Below are 19,419 nucleotides of genomic sequence, written 5' to 3' on the forward strand. Positions count from 1 at the left end.
AAATATCAATTAGATCTTTTACATTTAACGCTCTTCCAGGCCTTTGTGCTTACTTTCAGTACAGAAGTACAGCGAGACACAGCTCAGCCACGGCTCGGTCGCAGCAAGCACCTCACGTTCAACTTCAGCTAGCATTACAGCGCACGTCTGAGGTGGAGGAGCAGTATGGAAGGGGAATAAGGGCGCTGACTTCACTCGCCCACACCTAGACTGAGACATCAGAATTTAAGTTCCCCGGAGCCTAAGGATAGTATCTGAACTATGTCATCATTGTGCTGAGATGATAAGCTTTTATTTGTGGAAACCTGTATGACTATTTCTAATTGCAGTGTGAATCTGAGGCATGGATCTGCCTCGCTAAACAAAAGACTTGTAAAGGAAAATTTAAAAAAAAAGCAAGAGAAAAACAGCTGCCAGGGACAGGGGAGCAACCAGAAAAATAATATTTTTTGGTAATCTGTGGAAATCTCTGAATGTCAGTCAAGTTCCATCTGACTTAAAATCTTGTATCAAAGGTTGTTATAGATGCTTGAGCTTCACATGAACCCTGACTATGGAAAAAATGATGCCATGCACATGATGAGTGCAGGTCTGGGACATTTTATGAACATTCTGACACGAGCTTATTTTGTATTAAAACATATTTATATATATATTAAAAAAAATGCTCTGTTTGTGTTAAAAAAAAAAAAAAGATGTAAAACTGACTACCTAAGTTTTCCAAAAACTCTAATATTGCATGCTGTTGTCCCATGTTTCCTTCTACAAAAGCACACAAGTATTATGGAATCCTTCTTTTGGCTCATGGTATTTCTCCCATTTTGTATACCCATGGATATTTGGATGATCCCTTAACAATTTACAGTCATTTCCCAGACCACCTTCCTACAGGCCACAGGTTTACAAACTGTGTCTGTGATGAGGTTACACGTCCTCTACAGCTGACCAGACATTCCGCTTTTGTATAGTGGTTGCATGTATTGAATAAATACGGCCACCTGCACCGGCCTGCAGTCTGTCAACCTGGCTAATACCACTCACCAAATCCTACTGCCACTGACCCTCTGCTCAGAGTCACTTCCTGTGAGAACACCGAGTGAAGTAATGCAAATGTTTAGCTCTGCTTCCTTAAAGTTTCTGTCAGTTCATTTACGAATGCAGTACAGTTGAATCACTGCTGTCAGAAACGCATTTGCAACAGAAGTCCTCGGAGGCTTTGCTGCTTTTGTCAGCAGATTAAGATTTGTCCTGAAATCTTTTCAGTATCTTACACAATAATTCTATTTTAAAATACAGAACTATTAAATATATATGTTAAATAGACTGAAATGTGCAACACTAATAGCCTTTTTTCAGCAACACCATCTTCTCTTATTCTGCAAGTAACTCTTTCAGGCATGCCAGTGGCTCGGAAATGCAGCTCTGCTCCTAAATTCTAGCGATGCAGTAGCTACAAGTGCCAAAACCTCCAGGCCATCCGACTGCGAGACAAACTTGTAATTTCAGTGACATACTACAGGAGGATTTCTTCTGAGGCTGGGTTTCTTGAAGACTAAAGTGACATTCCATTGCTGCTTTAAGGGCACCTTGATGACTTCAACTTGTTCTAGTGGTCTTTTTTTTTTTTTTTCCTATTACCTAAGGCTTTTTCTGTTTTGTTAAACACACATTTTCTTTTGCCAAACCTACAAAAGCAAAGAAAGCATTATACTGAAAATTCAAAAAGAGCACTGCCTCGCCAGCTGAATTCTGGGTAAGACCAGAAATGACAAGTAAAACCTTTTGCATACACAACTAGCATATGAAATGGCAGAGGGAATAGGAAAAAGGTTTCACAAGAAACTTATCTGAGAGCACTGGGAAATTTCAGTGTCTCTTCCTTGCTTTAAAATATATTCATTCAGTACATTAAGAAAATGTGGAGCTGGATTATTTAAAAATGTTAAAACCCACTGTTACATCACTTTTTCTTTTTTCCTGCTGATGGTTCCTTCTGAAAGGGAAGTTCAACACACCAACAAAGCTGGCTCCTACATCCCTCTGCGCACAGCATCCAGACAAAGGATGAGACAAGAGAGGTGTGAGGAGCAACAGCCTGCTCTAACCTGGCTCCAGGGCCATGACACGGGATCTGAAACTGTCAGCAAGTTGCAAAAACTCAGGCCTCAACCTCTCTGAACCATAAGAAATACTCCAGAAAATCAAAAAATCCAATATATTCTCTTAGTGCAAATATCATCAAAGACAACTTGACTTTTTTTGATTTATATTTGTGGATCCAAATATCCCTTAATGGGATGTATATGAGAATGTGAAGGGAGTACTTTTGTAGGATTTGCTAGAATTCTGAAATATTTATAATGCTTGTAGATAGTTTGGCAGTTAAATAATTTGCTGATCAGATTTTCTTTATATTTTAATAATGAAAGCACACTACATCAGAAAAAATACTATGCATACTGTCTTATATATTATTTTGATTCAAAGCTCGATGTCGCCAGCAGCAGCAAAACAAGCGCAGAGAGCCTGCTGCAGCCCGCTCCTCTTCCTGTTACAATACATTTACACCAACACCAAGCCTCATCTTTCCTGTATATGTTGTGAGTTTGGCCACAACAACCCCATGCAGCACTACAGGCTGGGGCAGAGTGGCTGGAAAGCTGTGCAGAGGAAAAGGATCTGGCGGTGTTGGTCAATGCTCGCCTGAACACGAGCCAGCAGTGTGCCCAGGTGGCCAGGAAGGCCAACAGCATCCTGGTTTGTGTCAGGAATAATGCGGCCAGTAGGACAGGGAGGTGATGTCCCCGTGCTCTGCTCTGGTGAGGCTGCACCTCGGGTGCTGGGTTCAGTTTTGGGCCCCTCACTACAAGAAGGTCATCGAGGCCAGAGAAGTGTGGCCAGAGAAGGGCGCCGAAGCTGGTGAAGGGCCTGGGCCACAAGTCCTGTGAGGAGAGGCTGAGGGAACTGGGGGGGTTTGGGCTGGAGAAGAGGAGGCTCAGGGCAGACCTCATTGCTCTCTGCAACTGCCTGAAAGGAAGGTGTGGGGAGCTGGGGGTCGGCCTCTTCTCGCAGATAACCAGTGATAGGACTGGAGGGAATGGCCTCAAGTTGCGCCAGGGGAGGTTCAGGCTGGAAATGAGGAGACATTTCTCCTCAGAAAGAGCAGTCAGGCATTGGGATGGGTTGCCCAGGGAGGTGGTGGAGTCACCGTCCCTGGGGGTGTTCAAGGAAAGGCTGAACGTGGTGCTTGGGGACAGGGTTTAGTGGGTGACATTAGTGGGAGGGGGACAGCTGGACCAGAGAATCTTGGAGGCCTTTTCCAACTTTAATGATTCTGCGATTCCCTCAGGACAAGTTTTGCTCTGAGTGGTCTTTTATATATATTCTGTAAGTGTAAACAACATAATGATAATTAACCTCCCAGACTCGAGGATATTTTAAACAATGTGTTGTTTAACGTGGGAAAAAATATTCTGTTTAAATAAATCTGATTTTAACACATTCCTATTTTGGGATTATTGATTCCAGCATATAAATGTTCTGTTTCCACGGAAAACAAATAATCCCATGATATAAGAATAGGCAACTAAATGAAACACAGACTTATACAATGTGGGAAATATTGGCTGAATTAGTATTGTGGTTTTGCTTAGTTTTAGATGTTTTAGGAGAAATTGATTCAAACTAATGTTCTTCAGAATAAAATTAAAGCATATGTAGACAGACCTACTGCAAATGCATTACATGAAGTAAAATAGAAGTGCTCCAGAGACCTAGCTCCAATTCAAAATTCAGCAAAGTATTTAAACACATATATAACTAAGCATATAGTCAATGTCCTAACATACGTAACATTAAGTTCACTCCTAAAAACTCTGAATGGTAAACAGCAATGGAAAACAACACCTGTAAGTGTCCCTAAAAACGTACTGCAAACTGGGAAAAAACACAGTAAAAAAAGCACAATAACACACCTCATTACCAAATTGTTATGTGTGATTCCTGTGGGAAGCTGACAACACAACACTTCATGAGCTTAGAAGAGTGCACATTTAACTAAATTTTCCCATAAAATTCTGCATAGTATGAGCAGCTCCAAATGGGGTTTGTAAACTAAACATTCCACATCCAGCATCTCTTTAAGGTAAGAGCCAATGACACTGAAGGGAAAAGCCTCTTATATTATTTCATAATAATTATGGACTAATGCCTTTCTACAAGAAAGTTTCTTTAAAAAAAAAAAAAAAGAAAAAGCCTGGGATGACAAAAATCAATACACTTAATACATGCTTCAAAAAGACTACCATTGGCAGTAGCTGTGGTTAGTATCTTGCTGACATCTACAGGTCGCTTTGTATACCGTTCTCAGTTTATTCAACATAAGAAAGCAAAAATCATATTTACAAACAACGCAGTCTACAATCAGTATGTCTGTGTACCATATTTCCCTTTTGAAGGACAATAGAAAGCTGCAGCTATGGCCCACACAAGACAAAGAACTGGAGTTTCCAAGGCTGACACACCTCACACAAATGCTCTAATTAACCATCTACAGACACCTTAGAATTCAAGAAAATGTTATGTAAATGGACAGAATGATACTGAGGAATTATTGTTGACTGGAACTTCTGTGTTTGAAATCAAAATTACTCACAGAAATGATAAAGGCAAAATCCAATGAAGTTTTTCTCTTCATAAAGCCTAAAGATTAATAAATCAATTTGCAACTCCACTGTTGTCTTCCAGCCAAACAAAAATCAAATCCTCTAATTCCTTTATTTATTCAAACAAAAATTACAAGGAGGATAGAAGACATTCAGATACTATTATTCAGTAAAGGTTGCATTTTTTCATATTTTTATTCTCAGGCTTTGTCTGGTAGTATTTCACATGCCTTCATTGCCTGCAGAATGCATCTAATTTAACACTGATTCACAGACTCACCTCACTGTTGTGTGCACTTCTGAGTTACTACCTACCTGTCAGTAATCCTGTTCGCTTCTCTTCACTTCAGTATTTACAGAAGACTGATTAAAATGCATTAAATACTTGTGTGAAGCACACAGCAGAAAACAGTAGATGGCAGTAACAAACCACAGAACAGTATCACATCCCACCACCACCCTGTGTTTTTTCCAAGTTTCTTGGCAAACGTCTTAAGACAGCAAAAGAAATGGAATGAAAGCCTATTTAAAATTAGACAGAAGGCTTTCTCTTTTTTGAGCAAAATGCCGACATAAATTTTTACATAAGTACACAACATGTTGCTGAGATATTAGAGCTTTAAATGAAGTAAGGTTACCAGCTTCATGTAGGATAAAAGGCCTTTTATTTGCAGACTTTTGAGTTTAACGATAGGGCAAATTAACAGATGCTTCCTTTTCTTTGCTGAAGTAAAGTAAATCAAGAAGGACACATTTTCTAATGCTCAATCATATTAATTTTAAAAGCACTGATCTTACTGTTGGCACTAGCTTAGACTTCTCTAGTGCCAAATTTGGCAGTGGTGACAAGGGTTCACCAAAGCTCATCTGCTCTATGATCTCACAGAACTTGTTCCTCCCATTGCAAGAACATCCTTCCTCCTTTATCATTCTGAGGCATTCTAAGCAGTATTTGCCAGAAGACCCTAAGGTCAGCAAACTAGAGAGAAAAAAATGCTGACACTCTCATCTTCCTTATAATATTATGAGCTTTCTTGGGACTGCTGGTATGCAAGATCATTATGTGTAACGACATGTTTCTACACACACCTTGTTCCTGTGGGATGAGCCTTGCGGGAGAGCAGCAGGGATCACAGCTTTGGTGTCTTCAGAAAGGGGACTCAAGCTGCAAACTCGCCACCAGCGTCCTGCAATAGGTCAGGAAACCGTCAGTGTCCTGACACAGGTCAGAACTGCAGTAATGCCTGAAACTTGAGGTGTGTTTCTCAGAAACGGTTATTTGCTTCAGGGCTGTTTTAATTCCCTCCTCATTTTGGACACCCACTTCAGCAGGGCCTCAGAAAGACACACGGAACGCACCAGCATATAACTCCTTAAACCGAGCGGTTAAAAGCAAAAACCCATGAATTTGCACGCTACTCCCAACTCTTCCTCTCACGCGAGACCCACCTTTACCTGCTAAGAACCAAGGGCTCCCATTCCCACCTCAACCTGAATGCGAGGCCAGGCTCAAACCTTCCTCCTCCCGCAGCGCCCACCCCTCAGGACACCCCCTTTCCTCACGGCTCCCCCTGCCCTCACACCCCTGCCTCCCGGGGCCGTTCATCTCCCTGCCTCACACCTCAGTTCCCCCGCTCCCTGCCTCTGAGGGACGGCCGGGCGGGGTACCAGGGCTCGGGGGCCGGGGTCGGTGCCACCCGGCCCCTCGCAGCACCGGAGAGCGGCGCTGAGGCGGCAGCGCGCGGCCCAACGGCAGCCATCGAACGCGCCGCGGCCCCACCCAGGTGGCGGCCACCCCCGGGACAGGGCGGGACGGGGCGGGACGGGACCGGGGGTGCCCGGGCCAGCGGCTGAGGGGAGGCGGCAACGGCCATGGCGGACTGCGAGATGGGGTCGGTGCCCAAGGCGCCGCGGCATCGAGGTAACTGCGGGGCGGCGGCGGTAGGGGAGCGCGGCCCCCTTTCGGTTTTCTGCTTCGATTTTTTTATTATGATTTTACTTTTTTTTTTTTCCCCCCGTTTGTCGCTGAGCGAAGTTCGCAGGCCGAAGTTAGCGGCTCAGAAGAGCCTCGCCGCCCCGGGGCAGCCCCCGCTCCCCTCAGCCCGGGCGGCCCCGCGCCCTCCCGCAGCCCCCTCCCGGCTCCCCTCAGCGGGGCTCGGGTCGCCGAGGCACGAAGCGGAGCGGGCACACGGGAGCGGAGCCGGCAGCCGCGGTCCCCGAGGAGCCCCAGAGGGCCTGGGGACGGCCTGTTTACACTGTCAGTAAACCCTCTGCACTGCACTGAACTTGCGCTTCAGGGAAGCAAAAAAAACCCCAAACAGTAGCGTTTTTATGGCACGGTCAGGTGTCGGTGTGCTAAATGATGTTGTCTCGCAGGTGTTGCGCTCAAATTATGCAACTGGTGGTTTCTCTCACCGAAAGCTGGAGCGTTTTCCTGTTATTTTCGTGGTGTTCACGAGCAGACTGCTGAAGAGTGGTGAATTAGTTTAACTTTTGTCAGCTGCAACTGGAGAAGGACGCACATGTGTGAGATCCCCCTACGTACAACGGCTTTGGCTAGCCAGTCCGCGTTGTTGTATAAATAACCGTAGATCTATGTGGGCCCGGTGCCTGATGGCACACGTTTTGTTCTCGTATCCGTGCAGAGGACTTGCATTTCATTCCGTAGGTATGTTGGTTATTAATACCAAACAGCGGTTGCTCTGACCCTAGCCTCATGTGGGCTCTGCCAGCCCTTCCTTGCCTTGCTACCGGTGTTTCTTCTGTGGCGCTGTGGTGTGCTGTGTTGTTCTGGAGGCTAAGGCTGGCCAGCAATTATTTTTGTCATGATAAAGTATCTACAGAGCAAGTAGGCAATAGACGTAATTTCAGTTAATGAGACATAATGATTTTGGCTGTTTTCCTTGTGAAAAGCTTTTAAATGCTCTGAAAAAAACCTGCTTAGTTCTCATTGAAAGTAGCAGTCACTGTTTGCTAATTAGCAAACCTTGGAATAACCGTCATGTAATAACAGTACTGAGTCATTCTCATATTGCCCTGGATTTCAGAGTAGCAGCGTGAAAGTGGAAGTGCCCATCTGGCGCTACAAGCCCTGTGTTCAGTCCAGTTCATTTCCTGCGTGCGTTCTGTTGTAAGTCTGGTGGCGTGTTTCCACGGCTGCGGAGGAAGGTCCTTTCCCACCACAGTATCTGGGAGTCGTACAATCATTAAGGTTGGAAAAGACCTCAGGTCCAACAGTCCCCCTACCCCGCTATCACCCACTAGACCACTAGATCCACTAGACCCCTAAGCAACAGGTCCAACCTTCCCTTGAACACCCCGGGGACGGTGACTCCACCACCTCCCCAGGCAACCCAGTCGTACACATTCTTGCGATTGGACAGGGATGCCTTTGTTCAGTTTGTGTGTGTTCAGTTTCTGCAGAAGAGAATAGATCTCCAGTGAAGGGCATGCCACACCTAAAGCAGTAGTAGTAGAACTTCGCCCTTTCATCTCAGTTCCTGGCACTAATTGTTTGTTATAAATTGCTAATACTGTTTGATGAGCTAAGTGATGATTCCTGGTTACAGCAGCAGTAACTGTTCCAGTCAGCCTTAAAGGGGTCCAAGGCTAATTCAATTAAAATATTTTTCTTTTTTTTTTTTACCTTGTGGTTTATTTCTTAAAGATATACATAATTTATTGCAGACTGTCCACAAATAAGATTCTTTGATTAAATTCAGGTCTGAGTTTTGAGTATCTTGATAGCAAAAGAGCAAGACTATTGTTAGAGTCTGGAAGAAGTGGATAACATTTGAAGTGAAGCTGTGGGGCATATGATAGTGCTCAGCACTTGGGAGAATCAAGCAGGAAAGAAGACAAGTTGAGAAGCTAGAGTCACTGGAAGTTAAAAAAAAAAAAGGACTTTGTGATGTTGAATAATGTGGTTTTTTCTTTTTTCTTTTTTTTTTTCCCCTTGGAAGGAGTAAATTGTATCTCCCCTTTATGAGTTTAATCATATAACAGTATCAGAAATCTCACATAGGGAGTGTGTCAAGAAGCAGAACCCAGTTTTCTAGCGTTCCCAAGCAGAACTCTCACTACAAAACCAATTTTCCTTATTTCTCATTCTGGCTCTCTTTAGCTGATCTTGAATTCTACAGATGCAGCTAAGAAATTAGACAGGCCTTTTTATTGTTGCTTTGCCTCGGGATCACAAAATACACTGCAAGTCTGTCTTCAGTAGTTCTGTAGTTGTTTTACAGGCATTTTATGAAAAGAGCAGCTCCCCGAGCTGTTCCTTGTCACTGCCTGCCAAAACAAAGACACATTTTATCTCCACTGAAGGGTGCCTGTATGGAATGGGTGAAAGCAAAAAGCGAAGGAGGGCTGGGAGGAAGTCTGCTGTAAGCCAGCACTTTGCGTTGTGCAAAATCTTTCTTTTTTTTCAGCAGGTTGGGTGATCAGGGATACGTATCATGCGCAAGAGATGCAGCTGAGGCTGTGCGTTCCACCTGCACCGTCTGTCAGTCTCATTTCGGTGCTGTTGAACTTGCTGCTAGGTAGAGTGCTGTGTCGATGGGTCTGACTGAGAGTGTCCGACAAGTGGCCAGTTGCTGAAGTTATCCAGATCCCACGCATGAGATGTTCAAAAATGGCAATAATAAGCTCATTGCATAGATTCCAAACATGCTTCCTGTATTTCATGCAGTTTTTCATGAGACAGCGTTTCACATGTTGTGAAATATACCGGCTGATTGGACAATTATTTTTGCTCAATAAAATGTGCTTACTTGAGATCTTGAAATTGTACAGTATTTGAATTGTAACTTCCACCTTTGGGTGCATCAGGGAAGCAAATGTACAAATACTTTTTTTAACTGTGTGGTTCAAGTAAGAGCAGATAATTGGTGTGGTGAAGCTTTGATGTTAAGCTGTAGAGTAGAACTGAAGCAGGATCCTCAGCTCCTTTAGGTTTATGCAAGTTAGTAAATGAAAGAGAGAGGAAAACTTTTCTTCCTTAATCAATGTGGACTTTTTTTATGGTTTTAGGTTAGCTAATACCTTGTTGCAAAGTTAGAGGTAATTTTCCCTTCAGTAGTGAGTTTTCAGACGTTGCTTAATGCTGACAGCTACCTATACAATACGTATCGCGGTGAAGTAACCCAGGTAATGCATTGCTGTGGCTTTCTCAGAAGACCTGGAAATGACTCCTCTAATCTGGCATTTCCATTCCGTAACAGGAAATTGCAGGGCAGTATCTTTAGGTAACTTTCCACACACAATATGACATGCCTCCTTGAGGGTTATTACACTGACATGTGAAAGGGATACGAATTAGAGATAAGATACCTGTGGCCTTCAGGTCTGAGTAACTTCGTCGAGTTGAAGATACCACGTGAGACAAAAGTTACTCTTCACCACTTCCATATTCTGGCTTACTTGAAGGGCTCAATGGCAGAAGGGCGCACAATCTGCGGAAAAGAGGAATGGAAACTTTGATATCGGTTCCCAGTTATTTTGATGACTTCTGTAACTTCAGTCAAATGTTGTGGATCTGAATTTGCAAAGCATACGCTATTCTTTGCTTTCAGGGTTATCTTATGACTCATCTGTCTCACTTCCCTCTTTATCCAAGGCTGAATTCAATTGTGGGCACCACAAAGTGCTTATGCCTGTAACTGGAATTGTTAGAATTTTTCAAAGTCAAGATCTTGCTTTATAACAAAATGGGTTCTGCCCAGAATAACTGTTAGGGTAGAGACTTGGAGACTGACTTATTTCTTACCGTTGGCAAGTTTTGTTGGAGAAATTGAATTTTAATTGTTTCTGGTGAGTACAGGGCAGAATTTATTGTATAATTCCAGGTAGAACTAAACAGAAACTTGCAGATTCTTTAATGCAATTTTTGTGCTAAGCAAGCCGCTGAATGCAGTGCAGTAGATAACGACTCCACACCTTCTGTGGTGTTGATCAAGTTAGGATAATGATCACGGACCTGCAGCACTGTAAAGGTGTATTTACAGTTCAGCAAAATTGGGAAGAGTGACCCCAAAGCAACTTTCTTTCATCTAAATGTGAACTGTGTGTTTCTGAGCTTTGCAGGTATTTCTTGGCAGTGTACCTTTGGCTTTTTAGCAGCTGGGGTGAGAGCGATGGATGTCAGTATCTGCGTAGCAGGAATGTGAGCGTTGCGTGTTTCACCCTGGGATGTCGCCCCTTGGCAGTGGGCTCCTGGCAGCCTGTTAGGAGTCTTAACTGGCAGGAAGGGAAACTTCCTATAGCTTCATGAATGCTTGACAACAAGTCATGGCATGTTGCTTTTTTTAGCTGTATAGTATTTGATACCACTAGCTCTTGTTCTTTGGTGCTTCTAGAAGTACCTTCAGTTGGTGTCATTCACGACAGAGCACCAGCATGCCTATTTTCTAAGCAATAGGAGTCTTTGGACAAGAAATGTTTTACAGAGACCTTATTTCACGTTCAGGTAGTCTTTCACTACCTCTTATCCTACTTCCTAGATCAAGCAATACTGAGAATGCAGGTTTTCTCAGATCTGCATCTATGGCAATTGGAATATAAACCAAATTTTAAATGTCCTGTTGGGCCACAGGGTATTTTAAGCTCACTTATTATGAAGCAAGTGTTGCTCTGACTTCTTTAGCTGCTAAAGGAACAGGATTTCTACTGCTGCCTGTATGTCATTCTGCTAGAGAATGCTGAGGAAGAAGGAAGCATTTGAGAGCCTGTATTGATATCTGTTAGCTCCAGGTGTGGGTGTGAAAGTGCATACTTAATTCTGCATAAATGTGACTTTAACCGCATCCTGCCTTCTGCTACCTTGCGCGACTTGAGAGCAGTGCAAATGAAAGCAGAATTTGGCTTTTAATTTGACTTGATCTAAAACTAATGAGTTTGGCCATAGGAGTAGTGTTAGCAGTGACTTACTTCAAGGACTGTTCAAAGTAAATATCCCAGCGTAGGTGCTCTCCTTAGCAAGCACTCTTTGTTTTAAAACTCTGAAAATTTCTGCTCTTTTCTTCCAGATGACTCCAATGCTGGCCTTGGTGTGTGTGGATGGATTCTGGTGATCATTTCTTATATTTTCACCCTTGTTACATTTCCCATATCGATCTGGATGTGCATCAAGGTAAAATTTTCCACTGCTAAGTTGGATTAAAACTTCAAGCAATACAGTTGCTTCCCAGTGGTTATTATTGTTCACTATTATATTTATTTATTTTAAAAATAAATGAATCTATTCTGTCTTGGACTATAGCAGAAACATTTCTGTTTGTTAATCTTCAAATCAAAAAGTGCTATTACAGCGCTTAGTCAAAATGATTTTTGCACGGGCATCTTTACTATGTCTACCCAGTTGTCATTTGTATATAAGCTAGTTGGGATATCAGAATAATTTGTAAGAACTCATAATTACTCTTGGAGGGTTGTTTTTTGTTTGTTTGTTTGTTGTTTTCTTGTTTTTTTGTTGTTTTTTAGTTTTAAGATGTCTATATATGTGTGTGTGTGTACATATGAAGTATATAAATATGTGCATATATATGCATGGGTGTACGTGACAGATTCTTAGAGAATGTGTCATTGTGATCACCTCGAGCTTGATGTTTCCAGACCTGAGGGAATAACTCCTGCTTTGTTTTCCCCAAAATACCCCATCAGAATTAGAATTGGACAATCTCTGCTGGGTCACATCTACTGTGCTTTGTTTTCCTGTTGCCAGGATATTCCTGATGGCTGCTTTCAGTGCTTGGTCTTGCCCACATGAAGTGTTGTTGCTTCTGCTATTGACAGATGGTGCTATAGTCTGAAGAATATTTCTTCTGGAATATTTTTCTTATTGTTCCTTTTTCTGTTTGCTTTTTGAAAGTAAGGGTTAGGCTAAAACTCTCAAAAGCACCCAGTATAGAAATGAAATGTGATGCATATTAGATAAGAGACTTAAGACTGTCTTAGGCTGGTGTATATTTGGTTTGTAATCCATGATACGGCTTCTGGAAACTCCTGCATGACATCCAACTATTTATTACAGGTTGTAAAGGAATATGAGCGAGCCATCATCTTCAGACTTGGACGCATCTTAAAAGGCGGAGCAAAGGGACCGGGTATGTCCTGGAGAGCGTTCTTAATATTTGTTCTAATTGAGTCATTGGCAAAATAATAGCTGTCTGGAGACATGGAGTTAGACTGGTGAATGGGTTTCTCAAGCATTTTGTAACTTCAGTGACAAGATCGGATATTTATACAGGGAAGGTAGTTAATTAATTATCTGTGAGCCTTACCCAGATCTCCTTAGTTAATGCATGGCCTTCAAGTAGAATTAAAATCACAGAATATCAAGTGAGGAATAATAGCATCAAGTGTGCCATCTTAAAAACAAAAGTTTTGCATTTCAGTTAAAGCCCAAATGGTTTGAAAGCCATAGCATTCTTCAAAAGAAATAGAAGCAATTAAACTATATGTTAATTTTGAAAAGTTTTCTGTGTGTATTAGAAATTATCATGAGAAAGAATTTGTTTTTCAGCTATTGCTCCTGATGCTCAAAGTGATTGAAAGGGGCAATAACTTCTTCCTTCATTTTAATCTAGATTTTGGGATATTTTCATAGTGCTGTAATGTTGAAGAAATAGTGATCCACCAGAACAAAAGGAGGTTGATAGTTTCTGCCTGCCAGAATTAGGCCCCACAAGTAACTATGTGGGACAAGGTTTGAAAAGTAGCTCTTAACAGGTCTGTTGTTTTTTGTTTAGTTTTTGGGTTGGGTTGGTTTTTGGGGGTTTTGTTGTTGCTTTTCTTTTTCAAAATGTTAAAGCTCTTTAAATAAGTTAGAGCTGAATAAATTAAAGCTTCTCAGCATATTTTTCTTAAAATCTTATCCTGGCATGAAAGCCACTAGTGAACATGCTGCTGAGCTCATTATGAAGAGGGCTATACAGCTACAGTGGCTGGACTGAAGCTTATTTCTGTAGCTAGTGCCATCTATTTTAATGACCCATTTTTGCATCCTGTCCAATGGATCTTTTTGTACAGGTTTGTTTTTTGTCCTGCCCTGCACAGACAGCTTCATCAAAGTCGATATGAGGACCGTCTCTTTTGATATTCCACCCCAAGAGGTATGTTTGCAATTGCCTTTGTACCTGCTAAAATGTTTTTCCTTTGTTTTTCCTTTCCTCCTCTCAGTATTGGGTAGCATGTAGTTTTCATGTAGATTTCTTGCTTCTATTTTGTACAAGGAAAATGTATTGCAAAGAATACGTGTTAAGTGGTATTACTAAAGGCCATGAGAGAAGATCCCTGAAAGAAAACAAATTATGCTGTCCTCTAAGGAGCAAATAAGATAACTTAATACTGCCTAAGAGCTAGAATGGGAGAGGTTTAGAATCAGGACTAACAGACTTCACGCAGCATTCTCTAGTCATTTCTGCGCAATCTGAATGACTTCCAAAAGAAGCAGTGATCTTTTCTTTGCCAATTAATCTAGTTGTATGAAGTAGCTAAAATAATGGCATGAAATTATTGCCAAAAGCTAATAATAGAAACTTAAGGTGATGGTCCACTCTCTTACATGGGTTTTGTGTATGCGCTGCTTCTGTGTCCTGCTACATACAGGAACATATGAAGGTGTACTACACCTAATGTCATCTGGTATCTTCCAGTTTGGAGGCTTTAAAGTACAAAAAGTTTCTCGTAATTTCTTGTCTGTTGTTACTTGGACATCTTAATCTCATAGCAGGATCTCTGAATAGCAGCGAGCTAGCTGAACTAAGTGATGCCAACAGATAGCAAAAGAACAAAAAACTAGCCTTCTAAAAATGTCATTGAACAATTGTATGTTTCTGTTATAACTGTATCCTCTATGTATCTGGTATGTTTTGCAAGACAAAGATACTTGACGCAACCTGTCTGGTGCATCTGTTTCCTGTCGTGTTTGCCAGCCAGTTTATTTCTCATCATTAGTTGTAGATTTAGACAGATGGCAGCTGTCATAGCATACTCGAAAGGGTAATTGGTAGAAACCTAATCAATGGCAGGCATAATGTGCTTGCAGCTGCAGATGTACCATTAGTGAAGTTCTACGTTTTTTCTTTTGACTTGATTAAATTATGCTTGGGGTTCAGGTTTGCTTGTTTTCAGTAGGTGAAAGCAAAAATATATTTTTATTTGTACATGATTTCTGTCCACGCTACTCATTCTTTGTTTTCACATGCTATTATGAAAAGCCTGCTAACATAGATTGTGGAAGCACAAAACTGGTAACTCTTGAAGGTTAAGTATCGCACTCCCCCCTCTCTTGTCAAATAACAAGATCCTAATCTTCTAACATGGAATTAGAACACCTCTTCTCATGGCCATGTGCATTATTTCAGTATCTTTCTAACTAAACTCTAAAATATAATTAATATTAACAATAGCTTCTTTATCACGTACCCTCTTTTAAACTGTCAGTAATATCTGTCTTTATCTGTGCATGTACATCTTTTGTTTAACATACAGGTGCTAAATTCAGTAAATCACTTGAATCTAGCTCTGAGAATATTCACAAGTTTGATTTTTCTCTACAACTTGTCTAGAAATCACCACATATCACCACTTATCATTTAGTAATATAAGGTGGCATTTCAATCAGAAGCACCTCCAAGAAGGGAAATGAACTGCTAGATAAAAACGTTTCTGATGAAATATAGAACTAAGGCTGACAGCTATGCAGCTGAAATGTATTGCTTTTGGGCAGGCAAAAACAACGTTGTAAGTAGCTAGACATAATTCAGTCAAACCTTACAGTGTTTTCTAAAATATCTCATGGGTGTGGCCCTTTGTTTCCCTGGGCTCTGTGATACACTGACATCTTTCATTTACAAAGCTTTTGCGATTCAATAAACTAACTTACAGGGTCACTGCGGTGTTAGAGTCTCTGTCATTGGCTGTCCCTGTGGAATAATCACTGAATTGCCTTCAGCTGCGGTCACACCTGTAGAACGGGAAACTCTCATTTGTGCTCTTCCTTTCAGAAGTAAACAGAATACACTTCAGAATACACTTCCTCTTCCCTCACCTACTTTTTAAACAGGTTGCCTGTTTTGCCCTTGTTTTGTAAGCTGACACACCTGCACAAATGCGCCTGCTAAATCTTCAGTCTTGTGACTGAAGTTAAATACAAGTAAAAATCTCATATATCCTATATTTGGAATGATACTTACTGGCCTATTGTTCCCTGTACAGAAACATAAAATGAGCCCCTCTCAAAAATGTTTCTAGGGTGTGGTCTTAACTAGAGTGCTTGAACACTTTTTGAATGAAATGGTCCAATATTTCTCTCTCTGCATTTAAACAAAATAACTTTTGGATTGCTAATGTTCTTGGAGCCTGTTAGCGTGGTCCTACATTATGCATACCTCTTGTGTTCCTCTACAATCTGCCACTTTTATACACTTGGTATTATAAGCCTCACTGAAATGGGGTGGTTTTTGGTTGTGGTTTTTGTTTACTTTTATATATATATTTTTTTTTTTTTTTTTTTTTTTTGCTACCTGGATATGATACATTGTTAGTTTCAGCGTAACAGGTTAAAATTGCCCAGGTAAAAGCATGTGTGTTCTGATGCAAATTATTCCTGGATTTTTTGTTTGTTTGTTTCTTATGAGTTGCAAATCCCTCTGAGTTTGAACAATTGAGTTTGAAAAAACATAAGGGCAAAATTAATGGAATTCATTTTTCAGTGAGGAGTGTTCCATTACCATATTTAGTCTTAGCTTGACAGAGCTATGCGGGAAGGTTTGTGCCTCGGTATGTAGACATGTTTATATGTACCATACATGTATAAGACCTATGGGTTTTATGATAATTGCTTTACCCTGGAAAAAAGTAGGCATTTACCCAGTAAAACAAATCTGTAATTATCATTATGTTCAATAAGTATATGCTTAATTATTATATGCTTCTCCCATTGCTTTTTAGATCTTGACCAAGGACTCTGTGACAGTTAGTGTAGATGGAGTGGTTTATTACAGAGTTCAGAACGCTACCCTTGCTGTAGCAAATGTCACAAATGCTGGCTCAGCCACGCGTCTTTTAGCACAGACTACCTTGAGGAATGTTCTGGGGACCAAAAACCTCTCTCAGATTCTCTCTGATCGTGAAGAAATTGCACACAGCATGCAGGTATGAGCAACTTTATCTAAGCAATCCATTACGCAATCAGTTATGCAGTAATCCCATGGATAACTTACATGTCGGGATTTTTTTTTACCTTGTAAGTGATAAGCCAAGTTTTGATTTGGAGCTTTAGGCAAAACCCTATCAACAACTATTGGGATGGCATTCAGTCTAATAGAAATGAGTGAGTACAAGAATAATGGACCAGTGGGGCTAATAAATGGGAATGAGGAATTCATGAGAGGAAGCGTTTTCTGGATTGTTATACTCTGCTGTTGAAGGAAATTACACCACAGACTTCCTTTCGTAAAGCTTTTTCAATTCCTTTCATAAAGCTCTGCTTTAAGTAGTTGTTTAGAACAGTTATGCTTTTACAGTTATCAAAGCATACCATAAATACTAAAATCATTAAATAGACAGTCTAGGAATTCTCATACAGTTCATTTGGCTTGATAGTCTTTCTTCAAATTTGGACATTTGTTTGCAGCCAGGTAGATGGCTTAAGTTAATTGTCATACTTTAAATAGGTTACGCTTGATGACGCAACAAATGATTGGGGCATTAAGGTGGAACGTGTGGAGATCAAGGATGTGAAATTACCTGTACAGCTGCAGAGAGCAATGGCTGCAGAAGCAGAAGCTGCCCGGGAGGCAAGAGCTAAGGTAATAACATCAATATGAGGGCTTGGATTTATTTTATATATATATGTATCTTTTTCCTTCATAAATAACTTAATGTTATTCCAATTCTTTACTACACTCCGAGACCACATCTTAAACAGAACAACTTTGAGCACTGACGTGCACCAATAACTTCAGTAACTTACCTGTTAAAAGTGCTATTCACCTATCTAGCTGTCCTTTACAAATACTCAGAATATATTGTCCTAATGCAGAAGAGCCTTGCTTGTAAAGAAATGCACGACCGCATATCTGTTCCTAATGAGCACATATTTAAAAATAATGAGGGAATAAAAAGGTATTTCCCCAGTAAAGAACCACGCTATTCATCTGTCAAGCCCTTTTCAGAGAGATGTATGAGGAGTACGTTCTGTTTTTAGGAGGCAGTGCTGAAAGAAGCACAAAAGCAGGGATTTTCTGAAAATACAACAAATTCAACATGTTGCATTTTCAGGACTTAACACTGCCAATTTTTGTAAATGGAATGGAAAAGAGGCATACAGGGCCTTGAAGGCAAACAGAAGTAGCTTATATCTAAGGGAGAGAAAAGGCAGAACCAGTGAAAGAAGACAGTAAGGGGAGGTCACTTGATCAAAGTGATAAGCGATATCTTTTATTTATGACTTAAGGCTGAAGTCATCTGGCAAACTTATAGTTTATCATTCTGTCAGAATTAATTCCATTTAATTAATTCCATTTACAGGTAATTGCAGCTGAGGGTGAAATGAATGCTTCCAGGGCCCTGAAAGAGGCATCCATGGTTATCACAGAGTCACCCGCTGCCCTTCAGCTGCGCTACTTGCAGACTTTGACCACCATTGCTGCAGAAAAGAACTCCACCATCATCTTTCCATTGCCCATAGACATGCTGATGGGCATCGTAAGCGCAAAAGGCTAGAGAGATACAGTGAGAAGAAGGAATTCTTTTTCTTTTGCTACAGTGAATGTTTGCAGCACTGAATTGTCTGTGTGTTACAGCTTAAGGCAATGTTAGCAGAGGGGATTTGTTGAGGAACCCTTTTGTTGTTATACTGTGTGATAAAATGCATATGCAATGTTTGTGAATATGGACAATAAAAATACTTGAAACTGAAAATCTCTCCAAGTTAGTAAAAGCAGGTTGTGATCTTAAATAAACATGTATCCATACTATACTAGATGAGAAAACTATATCCTATAATCTGTTATAGGATATTATGCTATAATCTATTCTATAATGCTATTTTCAACAAGTATATAAAACCATTTGTGGTGAAGATGGGGAGGTGATCCAACACTTGGAAAGAGAAGTATTCCTTTTAATAAAAGGGTCTGTAGTCCTGTAAAGGAAGTGAAACAGCTTTAACTGCACTCTCTTAGAGTGCAGCTATATGTGATGAAGTCATCTTGACTGTTGTCATATGGATTTGTTCTCTAGCTTACACTAGGAGAAAGAAGAGAATTTGACATAGGAGTGAGAATACTGGGTACTTCTAAAAATCAGGCTCATGCTAAGGTAGTCCCCCATTTGTGAGAAACCATTATTAGCCAATGTTCCTGAAATTCACAGATTCACAGATTTCTCTAGGTTGGAAGAGACCTCAAGATCATCGAGTCCAACCTCCGACCTAACACTAAGTACTCCACTAAACCATATCCCTAAGCTCTACATCTAAACGTCTTTTAAAGACCTCCAGGGATGGTGACTCCACCACCTCCCTGGGCAGCCCGTTCCAATGCTTAATAACCCTTTCGGTAAAGAAGTACTTCCTAACATCCAACCTAAAACTCCCCTGTCGCAACTTTAGCCCATTCCCCCTCGTCCTGTCACTAGGCACGTGGGAGAATAGACCAACCCCCACCTCTCTACAGCCTCCTTTCAGGTAACTGTAGAGAGCGATGAGGTCGCCCCTGAGCCTCCTCTTCTCCAGGCTGAACAAGCCCAG

General features: G+C 41.1%; 2 protein-coding genes across 3 annotated transcripts in view; one reads left to right on the plus strand and one right to left on the minus strand.

The window, feature by feature from the left end:
• Positions 1-6,426, minus strand: part of DAB2IP (DAB2 interacting protein) — a 224,554-nt gene extending 218,128 nt beyond the window's left edge. The window contains exons 1-2 of the mRNA XM_080562025.1: positions 6,286-6,426; positions 5,754-5,851 (exon numbers count right to left, since the gene is read on the minus strand). The gene's annotated coding sequence lies outside the window, so the exon portion shown is untranslated. The remainder of the gene's footprint in view (positions 1-5,753; positions 5,852-6,285) is intronic.
• Positions 6,427-6,461: 35 nt separating this feature from the next.
• Positions 6,462-18,648, plus strand: STOM (stomatin). Of its 2 annotated transcripts, none has more exons than XM_080562054.1 (7): positions 6,462-6,585; positions 11,690-11,793; positions 12,694-12,766; positions 13,692-13,774; positions 16,617-16,820; positions 17,342-17,476; positions 18,198-18,648. In XM_080562054.1, exons 1-7 carry the CDS (start codon positions 6,537-6,539, stop codon positions 18,390-18,392), a joined length of 843 nt encoding a protein of 280 aa, XP_080418180.1. In that variant the 5' UTR covers positions 6,462-6,536; the 3' UTR covers positions 18,393-18,648. The 2 variants fall into 2 exon arrangements, with proteins under 2 accessions (XP_080418180.1, XP_080418179.1); XM_080562053.1 differs by lacking the exon at positions 6,462-6,585 and adding an exon at positions 7,245-7,332.
• Positions 18,649-19,419: the final 771 nt, after the last annotated feature.

Source organism: Anser brachyrhynchus, assembly GCF_964034855.1.
Source record: "Anser brachyrhynchus genome assembly, chromosome: 19".
Classification (NCBI taxonomy): Eukaryota; Metazoa; Chordata; class Aves; order Anseriformes; family Anatidae; genus Anser; species Anser brachyrhynchus.